Source organism: Malaclemys terrapin, chromosome 2 (genome assembly GCF_027887155.1).
Source record: "Malaclemys terrapin pileata isolate rMalTer1 chromosome 2, rMalTer1.hap1, whole genome shotgun sequence".
NCBI lineage: Eukaryota > Metazoa > Chordata > Testudines > Emydidae > Malaclemys > Malaclemys terrapin.
In genome coordinates this window covers 90,593,961-90,614,187 of record NC_071506.1, presented here as the reverse complement: position 1 = coordinate 90,614,187, position 20,227 = coordinate 90,593,961, and the positions used below count along the sequence as shown (strand labels likewise).

The 20,227-nt window shown below is 41.5% G+C and overlaps 1 protein-coding gene across 1 annotated transcript in view; it reads right to left on the bottom strand.

Annotated features, from left to right (window-relative positions):
• Positions 1-20,227, bottom strand: part of CEP192 (centrosomal protein 192) — a 203,445-nt gene that overhangs the window by 161,221 nt on the left and 21,997 nt on the right. Inside the window, exons 10-15 of the mRNA XM_054017577.1 lie at positions 19,852-19,865; positions 18,886-19,080; positions 17,979-18,056; positions 15,763-15,948; positions 9,361-9,486; positions 2,095-2,252 (exon numbers count right to left, since the gene is read on the bottom strand). Coding sequence (XP_053873552.1) covers positions 2,095-2,252; positions 9,361-9,486; positions 15,763-15,948; positions 17,979-18,056; positions 18,886-19,080; positions 19,852-19,865 — 757 coding nt within the window. The remainder of the gene's footprint in view (positions 1-2,094; positions 2,253-9,360; positions 9,487-15,762; positions 15,949-17,978; positions 18,057-18,885; positions 19,081-19,851; positions 19,866-20,227) is intronic.

Sequence of the window (20,227 nt, the reverse complement as noted above, 5' to 3'; positions counted from 1 at the left end):
CGCTCCAGAGGTAAGTATAGACATGCCTTCTGTGCTATGTTCTAGCCACTGTGTCACACTGTTTCTTTCATCACTTACAATTACCTTGTGTTTCCTTCCATACATTACCCACACATTGTTTCAATTACTGTATTTTAAGCTCTTCATGAGCAGAGGGTCCTTTCTTTTTGTCTTTAGCACCGTAGGGCTCTGAACCCCAAGTGGGATCTCTAGGTACCAGTGCAATAGGGAAAAAAACACCAACAACTTGGCATGAACCACTGCCTTGATAAATTCACTAATCCAGAATTTATTCTTATTGGTCTACAGAAATGTTTCAAGCCCAAGTGGACCAAAGATGTTACCGAAAGGCATTGGTATCACGTAATATAATTCTGGAATACTCGACAGTTAACTCCGCAAGCTTCCCAGTTCCAAATAAACAAACAAACAAAAAAAACCACAACTGAAGTTTGTCTTGGCATTTTTGCAATGGTTACCTCTTCCTATAAAATAGGAATGGGTATTTTAGTCCAAGATTACTGCTGAAATTTCAAGAAATCTGTTTTATGTTCAAGAGGAACTATTTTCTAGTTTCATTAGGCCACTAAAGTGGATGCATCTTTTCTAATCTGATATTTTTATAACTAGCTAGTATTTCCCATTGAATGGAGAAACAGGAATATAGGAGAGAGACCTCACTAGTGATGCATAAAATATTTATTATTAAAAATAATATTGTTTGACAGTGCAATTAATCATAATTTTTTAATCATTTGACAGCCCTATTGAAAATATAACAATATGTGTGTATATTCTAGTTATATTGTAAAACATTCAGACTGGCTAAAGAAACTGCAGGAGTTTTCTGCTTTGTCCCCCCAAGAACAAGCAAATTTCACTAAGATTTCCCTAAAATTTCCCTACTTACCTCTAAAAAAGAGTTTATATAAATTCAAAAAAGTCTGTATTTTAAACTATTTCTTTTATACTATGTTTTGAAAAATGGATGTAAGCTTGGTGGTTGTAACTGGTGCTTTATATAGAATATTTGATGGAAGCTTTAATTGTAAAGACCAACTGGTAAGCACAAAAAAGACTTCAGAGAAAAGTAACACTGAAGCTCTTTATCAAACCATAAAATATAGGGATAAAGTGCTCCTAGTAAGAGCTGGCCTACCATTTCTTGCTGCTCTAAACTAACTAAATATTTGTAATAGTTTATAAAATAAAATTACTTGACTTCTAACAATTTAAAGTTATCCTTTTCTACCCCACAGGACTTCAGCAGCTATGAAGAATGCAAATTTTCTCTCAGTCTTTTGTGGGGTTTTGTTTCGGTTTTCTCTCTCTCCCCCTCTCTCTCTCTTTTTTTTGCAGGGGGCGGGGGGAAGGGTGGGTTGGACAGGGAACCAAACTACAAATAGAGCATTTTATGGAGTCCCTGGGTTTCCTAATATCTGCACTCAAATATTGGAAAGCTATTTTAATAAAATACTGACAACATTTTTTTAAGATCAGGTTACTTATTACTATCTTGCTTCCCCTTAACTCTCTATTCTTATTTCACGGCAGCATGATTTTAGCAGCTGGTATTCCAAACCACTGGAGTTAGGTATTAATGTATCATGTCATTTGAAAACTAGATTAAATGTTTTTAGACGATATAAAGCAAGATCTAGAAGTCAGTGCAACTGAAGGTAATGGTCACTGAATTCATATCAGAGTGGAAGACGAAAAAGGAAAGATGCTAATAAAAATATGATTTTGTGGTTTCATACCTGATAAATAAGTGATGTATACCACTGGAATACTGAAACCCACAATTTTCCAGTAGTGTTCAGGATTAGTTTCTAGTTTACTATTTGTAAGACATCAGACTGGAGATTTGTCACTGGCCCCCTAGTCTTGGTTTCCTTTTTTACCACAGATTTAGACTTAATATAACAAGTCCCAGACCAAAGACTAATTGATTTGTAGAGAATGGAAACTGAATTAAAGATTTCCAGTAGAGAAGAGCTATTCTTATTTATGTTATACCAAAACAAAATACACCAGAACAAAGATGTAAGTACACTGGACCACTAAGTGCAAGAATTTCTAAAAGTTAAATACCTTCCAAGTGTTCAATTGGTAATATGTCAAACAAGGTATCTTGACTGAGACTTAAACAGTCAGCGATGGCATTCTGGTTGTGCCCTTTTTGCATTAAGTTGGACTCTTTCAAGCCATCAGGAACAGGTGGAGCGTCTGTAATTAGTGTAGTAACTCCCCTAGAAAAATAAATAAATTTAGTGACACTTTACTTAAGCCAAAATTTGATCACAATCAGTATACAATTTCTCTTACTTTGTGGACATATAAGTGTGTGTTTATTCTCTTTATAACCCAGAGTACAAACACTGCTGTCTAACCTATCCCGGATATATTTAAAGATTGTTATAAAATGGCGAGAAATATCTGCTACCTATTAAAAGAATACTGAACTTTAAAAATCTAGTCACTTCCACAGTAGTAGTTCAAAGTACTACTTGTTACTGAGTCTCTGCTAACAATTTGTGGTTTTGACAAATAGGAAAATGTATTACAAGTGTTTCTCTATACTGTTGCTGTGTGAAAAACAGACTGGCTACACAACACACTGTTAAATGCTCAAAATAATTAAAATAAAGAGGTATTTATTCCTTTAGTCTTTCAGATATAGTATTAGGTTTTAATTTAAGGGTTAAATAACATTCCCCTATCCCAATTTCAAATTACCCTCTTGCTTCTGGTTATCACGTAGAAGCCTTTAGGCCTAAGTCTTGTCTACACTAGTCAAAGTGCACACAAATCACCACTACTGCACCTCCATCAGTGGCATCAACAGTTACTACTGAGGGAATTCTGCACCAAAAAAAACCTAAAAATTCTGTGCCACAAAATTATATGCACAATATTTTAAAATTCTGCAAATTTTATTTGTCAAATAAATGTAGCTCCAGCATGGCAGTGGGGAGCACAGGCCACTGGCTGCATTGATGTGCGAGATCACCCTAAAGCCCCCACTTTCCTCCAGTACAGGGACTTGGCAGTGATGCTGCACCTGCCCCTGACACAGTGCATGGGCTCAGCCTGCCCCAGAAACATGCCAGGACCCTGCCCCTCTGCGCCAGGTGCACCAGATATGGGTGGAATCCAAGTGTGGAGGGGCTTGGTGTGGGAGGATCCAGGTGTGGAGAGAGAGGTTTCTGTGTGGGACAATCTGGGTGCGGGTGGCTCAGTGGGAGATCTGGATGCACAGGGGCTCATTGGAGTTTTTGGGTGCAGGCACAATGGGACTCTGCAGGGGATCCAGGTGAAGATGGTTGGGGCTTAGCGAGGCGTCTGGGTGTAAGAAGATGGGCTCGGCAAAGGGGGTATGGGTTGGGGGAGTGGGGCTTGAGAGGTGGGAGTCCAGGTGCAGCTGGCTGGGATTAGAGGGACTGGGGTCTTGGTGTGGGGTGCTCGGAGGCCTGCCATTCCCTTATTCCCTTTTTGTCTCCATCCTCCTCCTTCACTCCCACATTCTCCTCCCCCTGCCCTGTTCCACCCCACTTCCTTCCCCACTGCCTCTTCCTCACACACCTCCTTCCTTCATTTCTCCTTACCCAGCCCCACTGCGGGCATCCACTTTTGCACAGAAAACAGGAAGGCTCCCAGAACACAGAAGGGGAGCGGGACTGGCACTAGGACCCAGGAGGCGGCGTTCAGCTGCAGAGTCAGCGGAACCCAGACACAGCCTCCCTCAGCTGGGCAGCTCTGCACTTGCAGAAATGGGAGAAGGGGAGGCCAGCGGCGGCCAGTGGCATGTAACCCCATGTGCCCCCCTATGCCTCACCTCTGTTAGGGGGGAGTAATCCCCCCCAAAAAAATGTGCCCATGGTCATCCCTCTCCTTCCCCCCCACCCACACGGCTTCCCTTTGCTTCCCTGCCATATTCCGCACAGAAGCTCAGTAATTCTGCAAGGGAGGAGGGCATATTCTACCGTCACACAGTCACGCAGAATCCCCCCCAGGAGTAAATGGTAGTAGCTGTAGCACAGATTGGTCTCTGCCATTTTTACCACAATTGTATTTAACAATACTTTGAGCAAGATTATAAAATGAGTTGGTACGTATACGATACCCACCTATGCTATTGCTACCAGTAACAGCACTACACCCGTTGTACTGATGAAACATAGACAGTATTTTTTGTCAGAGTGTAGAAAAACCTATTTGAGGTACTTTCTAGGCAATTAACTATATTTACGATGCAACTGAAAATTGTAACAATGTGTGGCCTTCTCTACATATAGAAGTTGCACCAGGATTAACTAAAACCAATTTTAAAACCAGTGCAAATCCTTCTACCAGTGTGAGCCTGACTTACAGCAGTTTAACTCTGAACCAATGTGAGCTAAACCAATAGAAGCCAATGCAAGGTTCTGAACTAGCTTAAGGCACAAGTTTAGTTAAATTGGTACAACTCTGTTTACACCACTCTTACGTTTGTGACTTTAAAGTACTATTAATAGTCTCAGCCAAACATTGCTAAAATGGAGTTAAGGTTGGAGAGTTAATAATTTATGCGATGCTACATAAACAGGGATGTTGTAATTATCACAAAGCAAACCATTATAAAAAAATCAGGAAACTTAAAAGAAATCCAAACACGTTAATGTATGAAAATGCAATTAGGGCACTCAAAACTCCACCCCGTCACAGGTTCTTCAAGCTTCCCATATACACTTAAAACTCACTGAAATCCTATGCATAGGATATATTTGATTTTTTTTTTCCTTAAGGATTAATGGTCTTTTTTCCTTCATCCAAAGACTTAATTCTGATGTATCGCAATACCGTGAATCAAAATATGTTGATATCTGCTTTGTCTTTAAAAACCTACTTCATCTATTTCGAGTCCACAAACACTAAAATGCTTTAATCATCATCATATGTTTTGGCATGGTGTCACTAAAGAGCAGAGTTAAGGTTTTTACTGAAGAAGAATTATCGGGCCAGGGAGGAGGGGGAGGAAATGACCATTAAAACCTTGTCAAAAACTACTCAAACGTAACCTGTGCACAAGATCTGAGCAAGTTTTTATGAAATGGCAAAAACCTTTGTGAATGCCAAGTTAAAGTTGACTGGTGACAGCTTGTGCTCTTTGCAGAGTTCAGTAAAATAAACTTGTGAAAACCAGGAAATATAGAGTTACAGAACATGCCCGGGCACCCTTAACTGTGCCCCCCTGGAACTAGCAATAGCCACTGGGAATCATATGCATGCAATCCAGCTGCATTCACATTAGGTAGGTGTAGCTGCACTGAATGGTGGAGGAGTAAGACAGAGCAGCTTGAAAGTTGACCTGAAGTGACGGGAGGTTGTGGCCTTCTGGAGGTGAGAACGCCCATCTCCCTTACCCCTGTGTGTGATCAAAGAAAATAAGAGCATGTGTACCATGGGAGACGAAGTATGCCTCATTTAATTGCTGCAGTGTGTAGGCTGTGTCAGCAGCAGGGCATAGTGGTCTTCTTGCCCTGGGGATTGTCCATAGATAGATTATAGTTAGGTTAGAACCATAGTTAGGTTAAGGAAATGAGTGCGGTCTTAGTTGAGTGAAGGTCGACAAGGCTGAAGGGGCTGTAAGAGGGATTGATGGAATTGCAAAATTTAATAGATGTGTATGACTGCAGGGAGGAGGCTAAGTGTATGAGGGTAAGGAGCTCCTGCTCTGCAAAGGCAGAGAGCAAGTATGTGTTAGACATACTAGGATATTGCTGAAAAGGCGGCACAGTTAAAGTTCTGTGGGTGCATACGTTAACTTTGTATTCCCTTATTTTCACAACTTTTGAGTCTTGCTGAATTTGATGTTCTGGAAGGGAATGAGCTATCACCAGGCAACCGTAATGGTGAATTAACAAGGTTTGGTTATTTAAAAAAAATAAACAAACACCAAATAGAAAGAAGTGCTACTGCCAGTAGTTGGTGGTAATCTAGGCAGTTATAATTATAATCTAGGTGTGCAGTTCAGATGGTCCTGTGACCAAGTAATAATATCTAGTTCTTACAATGCAGTCTTTCATCAGTAGATCTCAAAAAAGGGAAACTTTCCCCTTACAGAGATGGGAAAACTGAGGCACGGAGCAGTGAAGTGACTTGGCCAAAGTTACCCAGAAGCACAGTGGCAGAGCCAGAAATAGAGCCCAAATTTCTTTGATTGTTCTCTACAGTAGGCCACCCGGTTATGTGATTCCTAAGTGTATCCCCTACCTCTGTATGCTCTCTTGTACTGAAAAGTAGATAATGGTCTTGCTTTAAAACCTTTGGAGTCTAACTGCTAACAGAGCCAATAAGAGAGGTCTCAGACATGGTCTATATCCCAAGAACTGGACAATTTTATTACCTGATGGTTACAGTAACTAAGCATATGAAAGAAGACTGGTTTCTCTCCTCCCCTTATTTCCCTCAACACACACACACACACACACACACACACAGCCATCATTTCCAGCTCATCCTCCTGTTCCTGTCCCATTAAATACTTAGCATTTCAGAAGCCAGGAGAATCTGTGAACTTAAAAACAAAAAACAAAAAACCTGTTTTTGTTGCATCCTGCATCTCAGGAACCTCTTATTCAAATGATCCCAAATTTGCATCACTAACTATACCCTGCATCTTCAAAAGGCGCAGCACATTTCAAGAAAATCCAGATACATCTTAGAGTTTTGGAAAATTTAGAAACATTGTCCTTTATACAGGAAAAAAACTTTTCAATCTTAAGTATAGCAGAGCTGGCATTCCACCATAACTATGGTCCTACTTGAATCGTGGGATAATTGTCAAATAATTGCAGCTGAGTTGCGGACAAGACATGGAAAATCATGGAAAAGTAATAACAGATATTTATTACAGTAGAACTTCAGAGTTGCAAATACCAGTGTTATGAACTGACCAGTCAACCACATACTTAATTTGGAACTGGAAGTACGCAGTCAAGCAGCAGTAGAGATCCCTTCCCACCCACCCCCCAAAAAAGCAGATACAGTAAGGCACTGTGTTAAACATAAACTAATAAAAAAAATAAAGGGAAAGTTTAGACATGGTAAGGAAACTGTTTCTGTGCCTGTTTCATTTAAATTAAGATGGTTAAAAGCAGCATTATTCTTCTGAATAGTAAAGTTTCAAAGCTGTATTAAGTCAACGTTCACTTGTAAACTTCTGAAAGAACCACCATAACATTTTGTTCAGTTCCTAACTCTGAAATGTTTGTAACTGTCCTGAAGTGTTCATAATTCTGAGGTTCTATTGTAATTGCAGTAATTTGGAAAAGCCAAAAAAAACTATTTGTTTAAGAAAAACTTGCTGGAACAATTTAAACACTCAAGTATTACGTTATGCCTGCTATTTATTTATTTATTTTTGATACCCAGACATTTTGGGTATCAACTCTATTACAGTCATTAATGCCTGGGGACAGCAGCAGGATTCGCGACACCAGCCACCCAGGTTGAGCAGCGGGACTCAGGTCGCCAGCCACCCAGCTGACAAAATTGTAGTGGATGCTTAATATTGCAGGATCTGTAATTTCCACAATATCACAAATTAAGGAGGGCATTAACCATAACATATATTAAAATTAATCATTAATAATTGCTTTGCTGTGTGCAGATTCCCCAGCAAAGGATAATCCTGAAAATAAGAAGCTCTGAGTGGTGTCAAGTGGCCCATTCATCTCAATAAGATGCTCTCAGCAGAGTAAGACCATTGGATGGAGATGGATACACTTGAAACAACAGCCCTAATATGTGTGAAGTGTTCTGTTCATGTCAGTGGGTGTTCCCATCCCCTCCTCACCAGGGCTGGAGAGCCTGTAATATGGATCAAGCATGCCCATTCTCAACTCTTTGCCTCAGTGTTAGCAGAGTTCTTGGTACTTATGCCAGTTCTCTGCTTCACACCCAGATGGCAGGGCTTCCCCTGACCCGGGCACATATGGCAGGTAAGGACCCAGTTGCCAGCTCATGTGAGGGGGCAGGAGGTCAGACCCCTATAGATGGGCAGGAGCCTCTACAAATCCTGCCACACAAAGCTGTCTCTCAGAAACCCCTTGATCAAACAGCCCCAAATTTGGGTAATTAATCAAAGCCTGCCTCCCCCATGAGAGACACCAAATTTCAAGGCAATCTGAGTAACCATATGGATTTTAGAGCATTCATGCCTGGTCTACACCTAAAATCTAGGTTGATGTAGCTCCATTGCTCAGGGATGTGAATTTTTCACATCTGTCAGAGGCGGTAAAGACAACCTAGCTACCACCTGTTGGAGGAGTGGATTAATTATGGTGATGGAAAAACCTCTTGTATTGCTGTGAAAAGTGTCTACACTACAGATGTGCTGCTATAGCATTTGTATTATTCTGTTACTGCAATTATCAGGGGAAAAAGAGGTCTCACACAGGGTACCAAATTTCTCAAGAAGCCTATTTTTAATTTTATTTCTTAAACTAAATAAGAGATTTACTTGGAATTCTCAGAAAATTTATTCTGTATTCAAAGTAAATTATGTACTCTCTTGAAAATTACACGCTTCATACTTAAGAGATTGAATCCCTGCTTTAAGTTAAAAACTCCATCTCAACCATGGAGTTGCTACTGAGGCTTTTATAATCTGTTCACAACCTATGTAAGTTCTTGTTAAGATACCAAGAAGCAGTGATTTCCCACTTCCCTGTGTTCTGCAGAATATTGACTTTAGACAAGATATTCATAAGCTATTTTTTCTGAAGTCACTTCATACAGTTTGAAAACCTATAAAAGTTATATTTGCTTGCACTTATGACTTAATTGTGATTACCAATTCACAAACTACTCTATGAGCCTCACATGCATGGCACTGGAGCTCTACCTAGAAAGCTTACAGAATCGCATAGCAAGACTACAGAGAATTAATTGAAATATTTGCACAAACTATAATGAAGGAAATATCTCCAGAGCAAAAACTGTTTTGAAATGGGCACAAGTAATAAGGAGCCCCAGTTTTATGAAGTTATCCAGCAAATGAAAAAAAATTAAAGAACCACTGAACTAGAATTAAACTCCAATAACTTCACGGTCTTCAGACATTCCTTTTAAAGCAAGTATATTCCTCAGATCCTGGATTTAGGCAACAAATTTTAATGAATCATGAAAAACACTATAAATTGTATTGATAAGTAGGTAGGAGCAAAATAAAGCATTTAACTGCAGCCAATACTGTTATTTCATAAAGAAAAAACAATTCAGAGTAAAGTCATTGATACGTACAATTATAACAGAATTTCCTATAAGTAATTTTTCCAATCTTTTTTAAAAGGATTAAACAGCAATATCACTTACAAGTCACCCTGAAAGCTGAGAGCTAACTTCCCCCTTGGCTCCGAAGCAGACTGACCACTATGAGAAGATGCTGATGGCAGTGAAAATCTCCCTTCTTCTAGATAAGAAGCTTGAATATCAGAAAGCCTGTTGGGGAAAAAAAACAATTTTAACTGTTCAAATTTGCATCTTTTCAATTCTTGAAAGAGTTGACAAAAATGAACCTAACAAGAATGCATACCCCATCTATTCTAAGTGGATGATCCTGAATAACTGAAAACTGTTTTTTAATTAGTATATCTGGTTTTGCAAGTATATATTAGGTGATGAATGAGGGAGCTGTATAGTTTTTTTTCCTCATTTATAAATATCATATGCCCTTCAGGTTACCTGTTTGATATTAAGCTGCCTGATGCCAAAGGTAAATCAAAGGAGGCTGTAAAGAGGGGAAACACAAAAAGAGGGGGAGCAAGGATAGCTCAGTGGTTTGAGCATTGGCCTGCTAAACCCAGGGTTGTGAGTCCAATCCTTGAGGGGGCCATTTAGAGAACTGGGGTAAAAATTGGTCTGGGGATTGGTCCTGCTTTGAGCAGGAGGTTGGACTAGATGACTTCCTGAGGTCCCTTCCAACCCTGATATTCTATGATTCTAACAAATCAATGGCAAAGATGAGGCTCCTTGAGGAAACAATGGGGTTGGGGAGGTGAGTTATCAATTGGGGACTGTCCCGTCTGGCTCTTTCCAAGCTAGAATGGTTTACTTTTCTCAAGACTGAGCCTAGGATCAAAAACCTCAAAGAGCCTAGAAAAGGAAAGAAGGGTTCAGTGAGTGGCCAGAAACTTCTTAGGGTATCAGTGAAAGCCAACAAGCTGACAAGGAGCTACACAAAGACAGGGAGACAGATGCTGTGAGCGGGAAAGGCTGCTTCTCCCTGCCAGAGATGAAGTTAGCTAGGCTGAAGAGAATTTACAAATGGAAAGGAAAGCTGAAGGTGCAAGACCATGAGTGTAGGCATTTTATTGTTTTGGGTTTTTTAAACTCTTTGCTCCATGTGCTTTGTACCTTTGAGGAATGAATAATGCTTTGAAGAAGCTGTTTCTGTATCACTGCAAACATATACAGTCGCATGCTCTCAAAGGGAAACTCTTACAGGTGCCAAAACAAATTGGGCCTGTGTCACTAAATGCTGGGAACCATGGGTCTGGAGAGCACAGATCCAGTCTAAGAGTGTGTGGAACCCACAGTGCAACAAGGCAGGCCTGTCATCTGTGGGATGCACGCAAGGAGCTCTCAGAGTGGTAGCCGTGTTAGTCTATATCAGCAAAAATAACAACGAGTACTAGTGGCACCTTAGAGACTAACAAATTTATTTGGGCATAAGCTTTCTTGGGCTAAAACCCACTTCATCAGACTTTAAATGAATACTAGAATCATTTGAACTTTATTAATGAAAATCAATTCTGAAATAATTAAGTGTTGCCATCTCAATATTTGAGGTGGCCGATTTGATTTCTCTCATTTGGAATGGAAAATGATCTTGGGGGATGAGATTTAGATGACAGGGCATAAGGTTCATTTCTTGCTATTGGCTATTTATATTTAGGGACTTGAGATCAGAGCTCCTCCAAGGGAGGGTGCAAGTTCCTTGTTTCTCCAAACCCATTTGCGATCAACTAGATTTCATCTTTCAAGAACAGTGAACGGATTAAAGATCATTTTATTTTTTTCTTGGTGGAACAGAGAAGAGGTATTTCAGAGGCTCTCTCCTTCCCTTCCTCCTGATTCTGTACACTATTCACGCACTTAATACCTATGAGGCCTGCTCATCTTGTTATTTGCATGCATATAGCTCCCACTGAAGTGAATGGAAATTGAGCAAGCCTAGCTCAGGGGATAAGTGCGCCCTGATAAAGGACAAGACTCATCTGGTGTGAGTATAATTCCTTTCTTTCCACCAAATACTGGCCAGCAAATCTCAGTCTTTACTTTCTTCTGTAAATCAGTCAGCAATCCCTATATACAGCCATCTGTCAAGCTCCACAGAAGTAGACTAAGTGTGATTTTGGGGAATACAGTAACTCCTCACTTAACGTTGTAGTTATGTTCCTGAAAAATGCGACTAAGCAAAACAATGTTAAGTGAATCCGATTCCCCCATAAGAATTAATGTAAACGGAGGGGGTTAGGTTCCAGGGAAATTTTTTTCACCAGACAAAAAAATTATATATTATATAGATAGTCACACAGTAGACGTTTTAAACAAACAATTTAATACTGTTCACAGCTATGATGATGATTGTGAAGCTTGGTTGAGGTGGTGAAGTTAGAGGGTGGAAGAGGGAGGGATATTTCCCAGGAAATGCCTTGCTGCTAAATGATGAACTAACCCTCAGCTGAGCCCTCAAGGGTTAACACACTGTTGTTAATATAGCCTCTCATCAAGGCAGCCCAAACAGGAGGGAGGGGAGACAGCATAGCAGACAGAGACAGACACACACCTTGTGTGTGGGGAAGAGAGAGAGAGACAGATGTACACTGCCCCTTTAAGTAAGCTGACCCACTCTTAAGTGCATTGTCTTTTTAAGTGGATCATGAAGTTGAGACAGCTCTCTCTGTCTCTCCCCATCAGTGTCCCCTCCCTGCTCTATATGGAGAAGGGGTAAGGAGGGTGCAGGAGCAGGGAGCACCCTGACATTAGCCCCCCACACACAGCAAGCAGGAGTCTCTGGGAGCAGCTCCAAGGCAGAGGGCAGGAGCAGCACACGGCAGTGCGGGGAGGGACAGATGAACTGCTGATTGATAGCCTGCTGGGCAGCTGCAGCACAGGGAATTTAGGGGAGCGGGGAGCTGACTGGGGGCGGCTGGTCCACCCTGGTTAGAAGCCCCCCATCAGCTAGCTGCAATGGGCTGCTCTTCCTGCAAGCAGTGGACAAAGCAGGCGGGAGCATTGCACAACTTTAAACAAGCATGTTCCCTAATTGATCAACAACGAAACAAAGTTAACCGAGACGACTTTAAGTGAGGCGTTACTGTATGTTGCTAAGTATGTGAGGTATTTGCACCAAAAGATGAATATAGCTAGGCTGATATGATCTACATAACCTACAAGAAGTTATTTTTTGGCAAGCCTTTAGCACAGAGGATTGATTTGGTAGTTTCAGGTTGTAAGAGCCTAACCTTCCAAATGCAAAGGGGTCATTCTGAGGAAGCTACTATATTGGGAACGTTCTCAGAGAGACTGCAGTTATGTCAAGCCTGAAGGCTTATCATCCTTGATTAAATCTTTTTTTGGTTAATCGCTCATTTGAAAGCTGTAAAATTTAGTTTCAAGATTCTTATCAGTCACCACAGTTTTGTCTTATTCAGTTCTAAAAGTTTGTTTCCTCCCATTCTTCAAAAGTATTTGTGAAGTGAATGAAACACTTTTTCCCATATCCCAATCTGATAAAGCATTCTCCATCTTTTGCTCCTCAAAACTGGATTCCTGTGGTGTTCAACTGGACCACCAGCAAACAGTACTCAGGACTCAGAGCATCCCTTCCTTGCACCATTAGGTTTCCATTAGTTCTTACTGCTCTAGTGATGGATTTTAAGATACACAGCATTCTGTGGGACAACAGTTTCCCTTCCTCAGCTTAAGAGCTCTGTTCTAGCATGGCTTAAATTTCATGGCAGAGTAGAAAGGCAGCATGAGTTATCAATAGTGTACTGTCAAACGACTGAAGCCTAGGCATAGCGTGGAGAGGAGAGCAGAAACAAGACTAGAGACAGGACAGCAACCAGTGTTGGTGGTGTAAGAATATTTAAATATTTTCTGGTTACACTGGTGATGAAGGTACTCAATAACTCTATATAAGAAAATAATTTAAAGCATGATGTATGTCAAGTTGTGTTGTTTCTTATAGAGTATCTGAATACTACTTTAGCACCACAAAAGGATTGTAGGAATCTAATCCCATATAAAAAGGGATGGCAAAGTACCTAGTTTCATCTTTATTCCCAGTTTAGTCAGGGTTTCATCAGGCTAAATGATGAAACCACTTGTTTTTCTTGCCAAACAAGTACTCCGAAGAAATTCATTTACTACAAGTCTATCTATAATTTATGTTGTGTAGCCTTTCAGTTTTTATTTTTGCATTTTATAAATTTAAATTAAAAAAAATTACCAGCCAATAACAGTCTAATAACAGTAATGTTCACCAAAGAACTGTTCACTATGAGGAACTCTGATCAACTCTGGCAGTTTAGAGAGAAGAAAACAAAAGTGGGATAGAAGTGTTTTCAAACAACTTTCTTGAGCAAACCTAGATGCCTGGCTAGTACAGGAGTCAGCTAACCAGTTACAGATAATTCTCAGTCACTAGACTAGCAATTCTTATGCTTCATCGTTACGGCCAGCTACACAGCCAAGAAATCGCTGGTGGAATGGGTCAATATACTACAGGAACTTGCACTCTGTCCATAAGCTATCACATATAGTTGCCAGGAATGTAATGTAGCTCAAACGTCTGACATCTCAGATAAACCCACCGGTTTAAAATTAAAAAAAGATGGTGCCAGAAACCAAGAGTGAAACAAGACTGGGCTGGAGAACAATATTCTAGGCCAGGGGTCGGCAACCTTTCAGAAGTCGTGTGCCTAGTCTTCATTTATTCACTCTAATTTAAGGTTTTGCGTGCCAGTAATACATTTTAACGTTTTTAGAAGAAGTCTATAATATATAACTAAACTATTGTTGTATGTAAAGTAAATAAAGTTTTTAAAATGTTTAAGAAGCTTCATTTAAAATTTAATTAAAATGCGGAGTCCCCCGTAGTGGTGGCCAGGACTCGGGCAGTGTGAGTGCCTCTGAAAATCAGCACGCATGCCGCCTTTGGCACACGTGCCATAGGTTGCCTACCCCTGTACTAGGCCAACACAGACTCCTGGACAAGAGAATTATGGGAAAAACTACACAACAATTTATTTCTGCAAACTCTGCATCATACTCTCCTGGAAGCGGTAATGCCCAATGATCCCAAACTCAGTTTGACATGTTACATCCATAAAGGAGGCAACAGATTCTGTGTGTCATTTGGCTAAATTTTAAGGATGGATCATGCGCTTTACTCACTACTGTACAGGTTTTATCTTTGGTACCAAAATTTGTTTGACCCGAGTCAGTATAGTGTAATAGTCACCTTGAACAAAAAATAATTGTGACCAAAAATACAACAGTAGCTTAAGTATTTCCTAATTGTTTTCCCACTATAGTATCGGCACAAACTACTGTAAGTTAATTGTACATAACTAATCTTTCTGGTTTCAAGCAAAGTACTACAGAACCATTATTCTCCGAATAATTACTAAAATTAATAACTATTGACATCATGTGCAAGAAATACAGGATGCTCCAGAGTTAGGTTACTGTTCAGGTTAAAGGGTATTAACTCACTATACATTTAAAACTCTAGTCTAAAAAGCAAGTTAACATTTTGTAATGAAGCATGGCAACTTAAGTTTTATTTGACAAAATGCTTTATTTTATAGCATGCAGTTTTGTAGCTGTGTTCCTTCCTGGATATTAGAGGCACATGGTAGATGAGGTAATATCTTTTATAGAACTGACTTCTGTTGTGAGAGAGACAAGCTTTTGGGATACAAAGAGCTCTTAAATCTGGGAAGGTACACAACACCTTCAAAGGACAAGCCAAGGAGCTTAAATTCATAACTTTGCTAGAGACTATTAATATTGGTCTTAAAGACACCAGATGTATGGTTTATTATTTCAACTATCTGTAACCTTAAAGGCCCCCCGCCCTTTTTTTTTTTGTCGTCCTATGGCTGCAGAGGTGTTAACTGCCCACTTGACACTCTGAATACCTTTCCCAGACCCAAGAAGAGCTCTGTGTAGCTTTAAAGCTTCAGGGGGTAGCCGTGTTAGTCTGTATCTGCAAAAACAACAAGGAGTCTGGTGGCATCTTAAAGACTAACAGATTTATTTGGGCATAAACTTTCGTGGGTAAAAACCTCTCTTCTTTGGATGAGAGCACTTCCCTGCTCTCATCCGAAGAAGTGAGGTTTTTACCCACGAAAGTTTATGCCCAAATAAATCTGTTAGTCTTTACGATGCCACCAGACTCCTTGTTGTCTTTAAAGCTTATCTCTTTCACCATTAGAAGTTGGTCCAATAAAAGATATCACCTCACCTACCTTATCACTCATTTTGTGGCAGTCATCAGAAGTTCATTCAACAACACACTGACATTTTTCAGCACTTCATGAATTCACAGCATGTTACAGAAGTATCCAAATAACCAGTTTCAGCTTTCTGAGCAGACAGTATGCAAGAGGAATCATTCTGGAAGAGATCAGACACCTCTACCCTTCCCCATAACGCAAGTGTATTTTAGGTTATGAAAGACTATTAGGAAGACAGTCTTACCTGTTGTCACAACCTGTTTTATTCCTGGCAACAGTTGAAGCTGCAACAGGTAAGCCAAGGTTTGATGAAATGGTGACATTCTCCAAAATCCCACTGGTATTACTGTTCAGTGAGTTAGCCAAAAAGCTTGGAAATGTCTCATCTGCAATATTTCTGAAGTCTTCCATCCTGCCATACAATAGCACACTGTTTAAAAATGAATTGGAATAAGTCAGTTCAGCATAACAAACAAGAGGATACTCAAAGAATTGTCACTAAAGTCATGTAAACTCCCATTGGAAGCAACACAGCCAGATTCTTCAAGCTGCAGATATAGAAAGATTTTATTTTCACAGACCAGGATGGAAGGACTCCAAGTCCAGATACATGACTTTCACAAAAGTAATCCTGATTCTGAATTATGTACTACAGTTCTTAACAATTATCCATGGCCTAAAAAGCTACAGTTTTAGAGTCATCTCCCTCCATTGTACTAGCACTGAAGCTTCACCAGCACTACTAACAGTAGTTACTTTAACAGCATTAGCTTAAACTTATCATCAAGTCAGCAGTGTTACTCCAAAATGTCATCTAGATCACAAAATTAAATGACAAAATCACTGGTGACCAGATTACACTATTACTAGCACCAATGAAGCTGAAGCAGTGCTAGATTTCCCTACAGTTACCAGTACACACAAGGTCTAAACATAGTTTTGCTGACTACCAACAGCAACGGTACTCCTTTCATATATTAAAAAAAAAAACCAATCTAGCATAGGTATACAGTTGGCTAAAATATTACATGTATGAAAAAAGATGTATTCTTTAAAACAACGGTTGAGTCCAGAATGGTACGAACACTCACCCAAAGTAAAATCAGACAAGTCAAAGATACCGGATGGTATGCTTCCTTTGGCTAGAGCAAGTTTCACCAAAAAAAGCAATGGACACTATCCATTTGTTAGTCTTCAAGCCAATCTGCTACTAAGTCCAAATAAAACCATTGTTTTTAAAAAGTCACATTTTAAAATTTTATACCTACTGTAGTTAATACACAACATTGTCAGAACTGAAAGGAATTACAGAATGCTAGTGAAAACATGCATTTGACAGCTTTGAATATAATCAGTTTCATCATTACTTTTTATAGTCAATGTCACCTATGCAGAAAAGCCCTCATAAAATTTCAACAAGGGAGCAGAAAACATTCACTTTAAAGTTTCAGGTATGTTATTTAAAGGGTGCTTTATCAAATAAGTGTTTGGGAGATTTAACTCAATTTCAACAAAGAGTCCTGTGGCACCTTATAGATTAACAGATGTATTGGAGCATAAGCTTTCATGGGTGAATAGCTGTCTGACGAAGTGGGTAGTCACCCACGAAAGCTTATGCTCCAATACATCTGTTAGTCTATAAGGTGCCACAGGACTCTTTGTTGCTTTTTACAGGCTACCCCTCTGATACTTAACTCAATTTCAAAAAATTTCAAATTCACAACCACTAAAACAAAACATTTAGAGTACCCAAGTAAAAAGCTAGTTTCCTTGTGCTTCTATCTCCTTCACTGTTCAGTGCACTCCGTCTCCATCCAAGATCTTTAACACTATATTAATAAAGTCTTTAAAAAACAAAATCAGTAAAAGATTGTAAGACTGGTGATTTTTTTTTCCAAGGTGCATAGAACACACCTTGAGTAGTGTACTCAGTTAAAGCTACAAAAATCAGCCCCCGTTATTTTCTTAGCTTAAATAACAATCTGCAGACTATTATCCAACAGGATCACATTTTGGCACTGGAACAGGTACTGAAGTTTACCTGGGAAGCCACTAAAGACTACCCAAAAGCAGCATGGTGGGACAAGAAGTCAGCTTGGACTTTCTAAGTAGGATAAAAATCAGAATGCCAGCAAATTTACTAGACTGTGATAGGTGCCACAGAAGAGACTGACTGAAAGCAGGACACATCCTGATTAAGCAACATCTGAATATAAAAGCAAATCAACTGCATTTACAATAACATAAGTAACTTGTTGCCGCTCTGTTTGTTTCCGATTTAAAAAAAAAATCTAGACAATACACTGGCCATATCCTTTACGGATAGAAGCACAACTATATCTACAAACTTATTTAAACTTCTTCCTTCAAGAAGAAGGAAGGTGTCTTTGGTGCAAGGTGTTTTTTGTTTTGTTTTTTAAAGAGACATTAACTCCAAGTTAGAGCCCTCAGGTGCCTGACCTGTATTTAGCTTGTAAAGTTGCTTGGAGCAGACAGCATCTTCCTCTGTTTCTACAGGCCTCAAGCACCCGAAGGAGCCTATAAAAAACACACACTATGTAAAGCATCACCTTCATTAAACTTGCTGAATCAGAGACGAAGGTCCAGGATGATCCCAGCGATGGGCACCTAGAAATTAGGCTCCCCCACAACACACTCCTCCCTCCTGTCCGGTCCATAGCCAGGGAGCTCACAGGCACCACAAGGAGCAGATTTCACACCCCTTGGCCTTGCTGACTGCTGACTCCCCGCACAGGGGACGGGATAGGTTATGGAGCAAGGAAGCAACTAGAGCGAGGGCTCATCTGCACAGCCCAATGATCTCGGTACCGCTCCGAGTGTGGACACGCTCGCTCCGGCATAAGGACGCCCTTTCCTGGGTTAGCTCGCATCACTTGGCCCATTCAATAGCCAGCCACAGGCTACAGCCGACTCCGTCCTTCCACACACCCCCTCACGCCACCGGCCCCAGAGACGGCCCCGGGCAGCGGGGCAGGGACACGGGAGTCCTACGGAGCTGGGGCAGGAGCCTCCCTGCGGGGGCGCTATTCGCTCGCGGGGTCCGGGGCACAGCTGCCCTCGGACAGCCGGGGGACCGGGGCAGAGAGCGGGGCAGAGAGCGAGCCTTACCCCGCCCCCGTACCTACAGCCCCCCACTCCCCACACACCTGACTGCCCGGCCCTGCCGCGTGTGCCTGGGGCGGGGGAGCCAACACGGCGAGGGGGAAAAGCAGCAGCCGGGATCCGACACCGGCACGGACGGAGCAGAGCCAGGAGCAGCCCGGCCACCCAACCGCCACAACTTCAAACCGCCGCTCAGCTTCCCTCCGCCTCCTCCCGCAGGCGCCGCGCTCGCTCGTTCACTCACCAGCCCCAGCGCAGAAGGCGCGCGCTGCCGCCGCTCCGCCGGATTTGTGCGCGAGACACCCCGCGCCGCCCGCGAGATCCTCCCCCCAGGGCGCGCGGACGTACGCGCGCACGCTCCCACCAGGCTCTGCGACTCTTTCTCTCCCCTCCGGGGGCGCGCATTCGCCGCGCCAGGCTGCCCGTGCTGGCCCGGGGGCTGGGCCAAAGGAACCGGAAAAAAAAAAAAAGCGGGAGCTGGCACTTGGCATTGGGCAGCTCCGGTTAAAAAGAAAAGCCTGGACTAGGTTTCTGATTGGGGGAGAGAGGCATGACGCAACTAACCCCCTCCCCCGGCTGCTGTGAGTGACACCAGCCCAGCCCCTGTCGGGGGAGGGGAGGGAGAGACTTGAGCCCACACCTCTTCGCTAATGGGTGAGGGCCGGGGGGCAGCTTCAGCGATTGTGGGCAAGTCAGGGAGCTGATGCGCTGAGGTGCAGTTCCCGCTGACTTCCACTGCGAGCCTCTTGCCGCCCAGCCCTGTGCAGAGCTGAGAGCAGGTGACTGCAGGGAATGCCTAGCCCCGCTCAAGGGCTCCTGAGAAGCAATGTGGGCCGTCATGTGAGGCTGAGGTCAATCAGGGGGCCCGACCCTTTCTGCGTTCCCTGAGAGCCTAGCATGTGAAGCATAAGTCAGGGTGCCCTATGTACAGCTTCTGAGTTCCTGCTGGGAGCAGTTGTTATGACACATGGTACTTTATTAAATACACTTCTAGAGCTGTCTAGCTGCACCTGCTGTATTAGTGACCGAGTTGTATGAAATAGCTGTTTTGGGATACCATAGATACCGTGTGAATCACAGGATGGGCCAGAATTAACACACATTGCAGATGGCCAACCTGCATACCTGATCGTGATCTAAAAGCTAAAAAACAAAATTTCCACACACAATTCAACAGTATGCATAGAACAAGCACGCAAAAACATCTTACCTGAGACCCTGAGTCTGCAATAAGTTTATTTTGCATTAACATTAAAATTAACAGTAAAAGAAAGTTATGGGGTAAATGTTTCAAATATCTTACTGTATGCACATAAACATTTCATGACTATCAAAATACTGATATTAAACATCCCAGACTTTTAAAGGAGATATTTCTAACATACATTATTCATTGGATAGAATAATAACTCATATGCCAGAGAGCTATAAATAGTACAACTTCTTTTGAGGAAAAAGTGTGACTGGCATATTGTTAATGGAAGATACCCAATAGCAGTACTTCCTCAGCTAGGTAGGAAAATAAAATGACTTTTGGACAAGTGCCTAAATAAAACAGTAGAAGCTCTAAAAAATACCCAAGATAA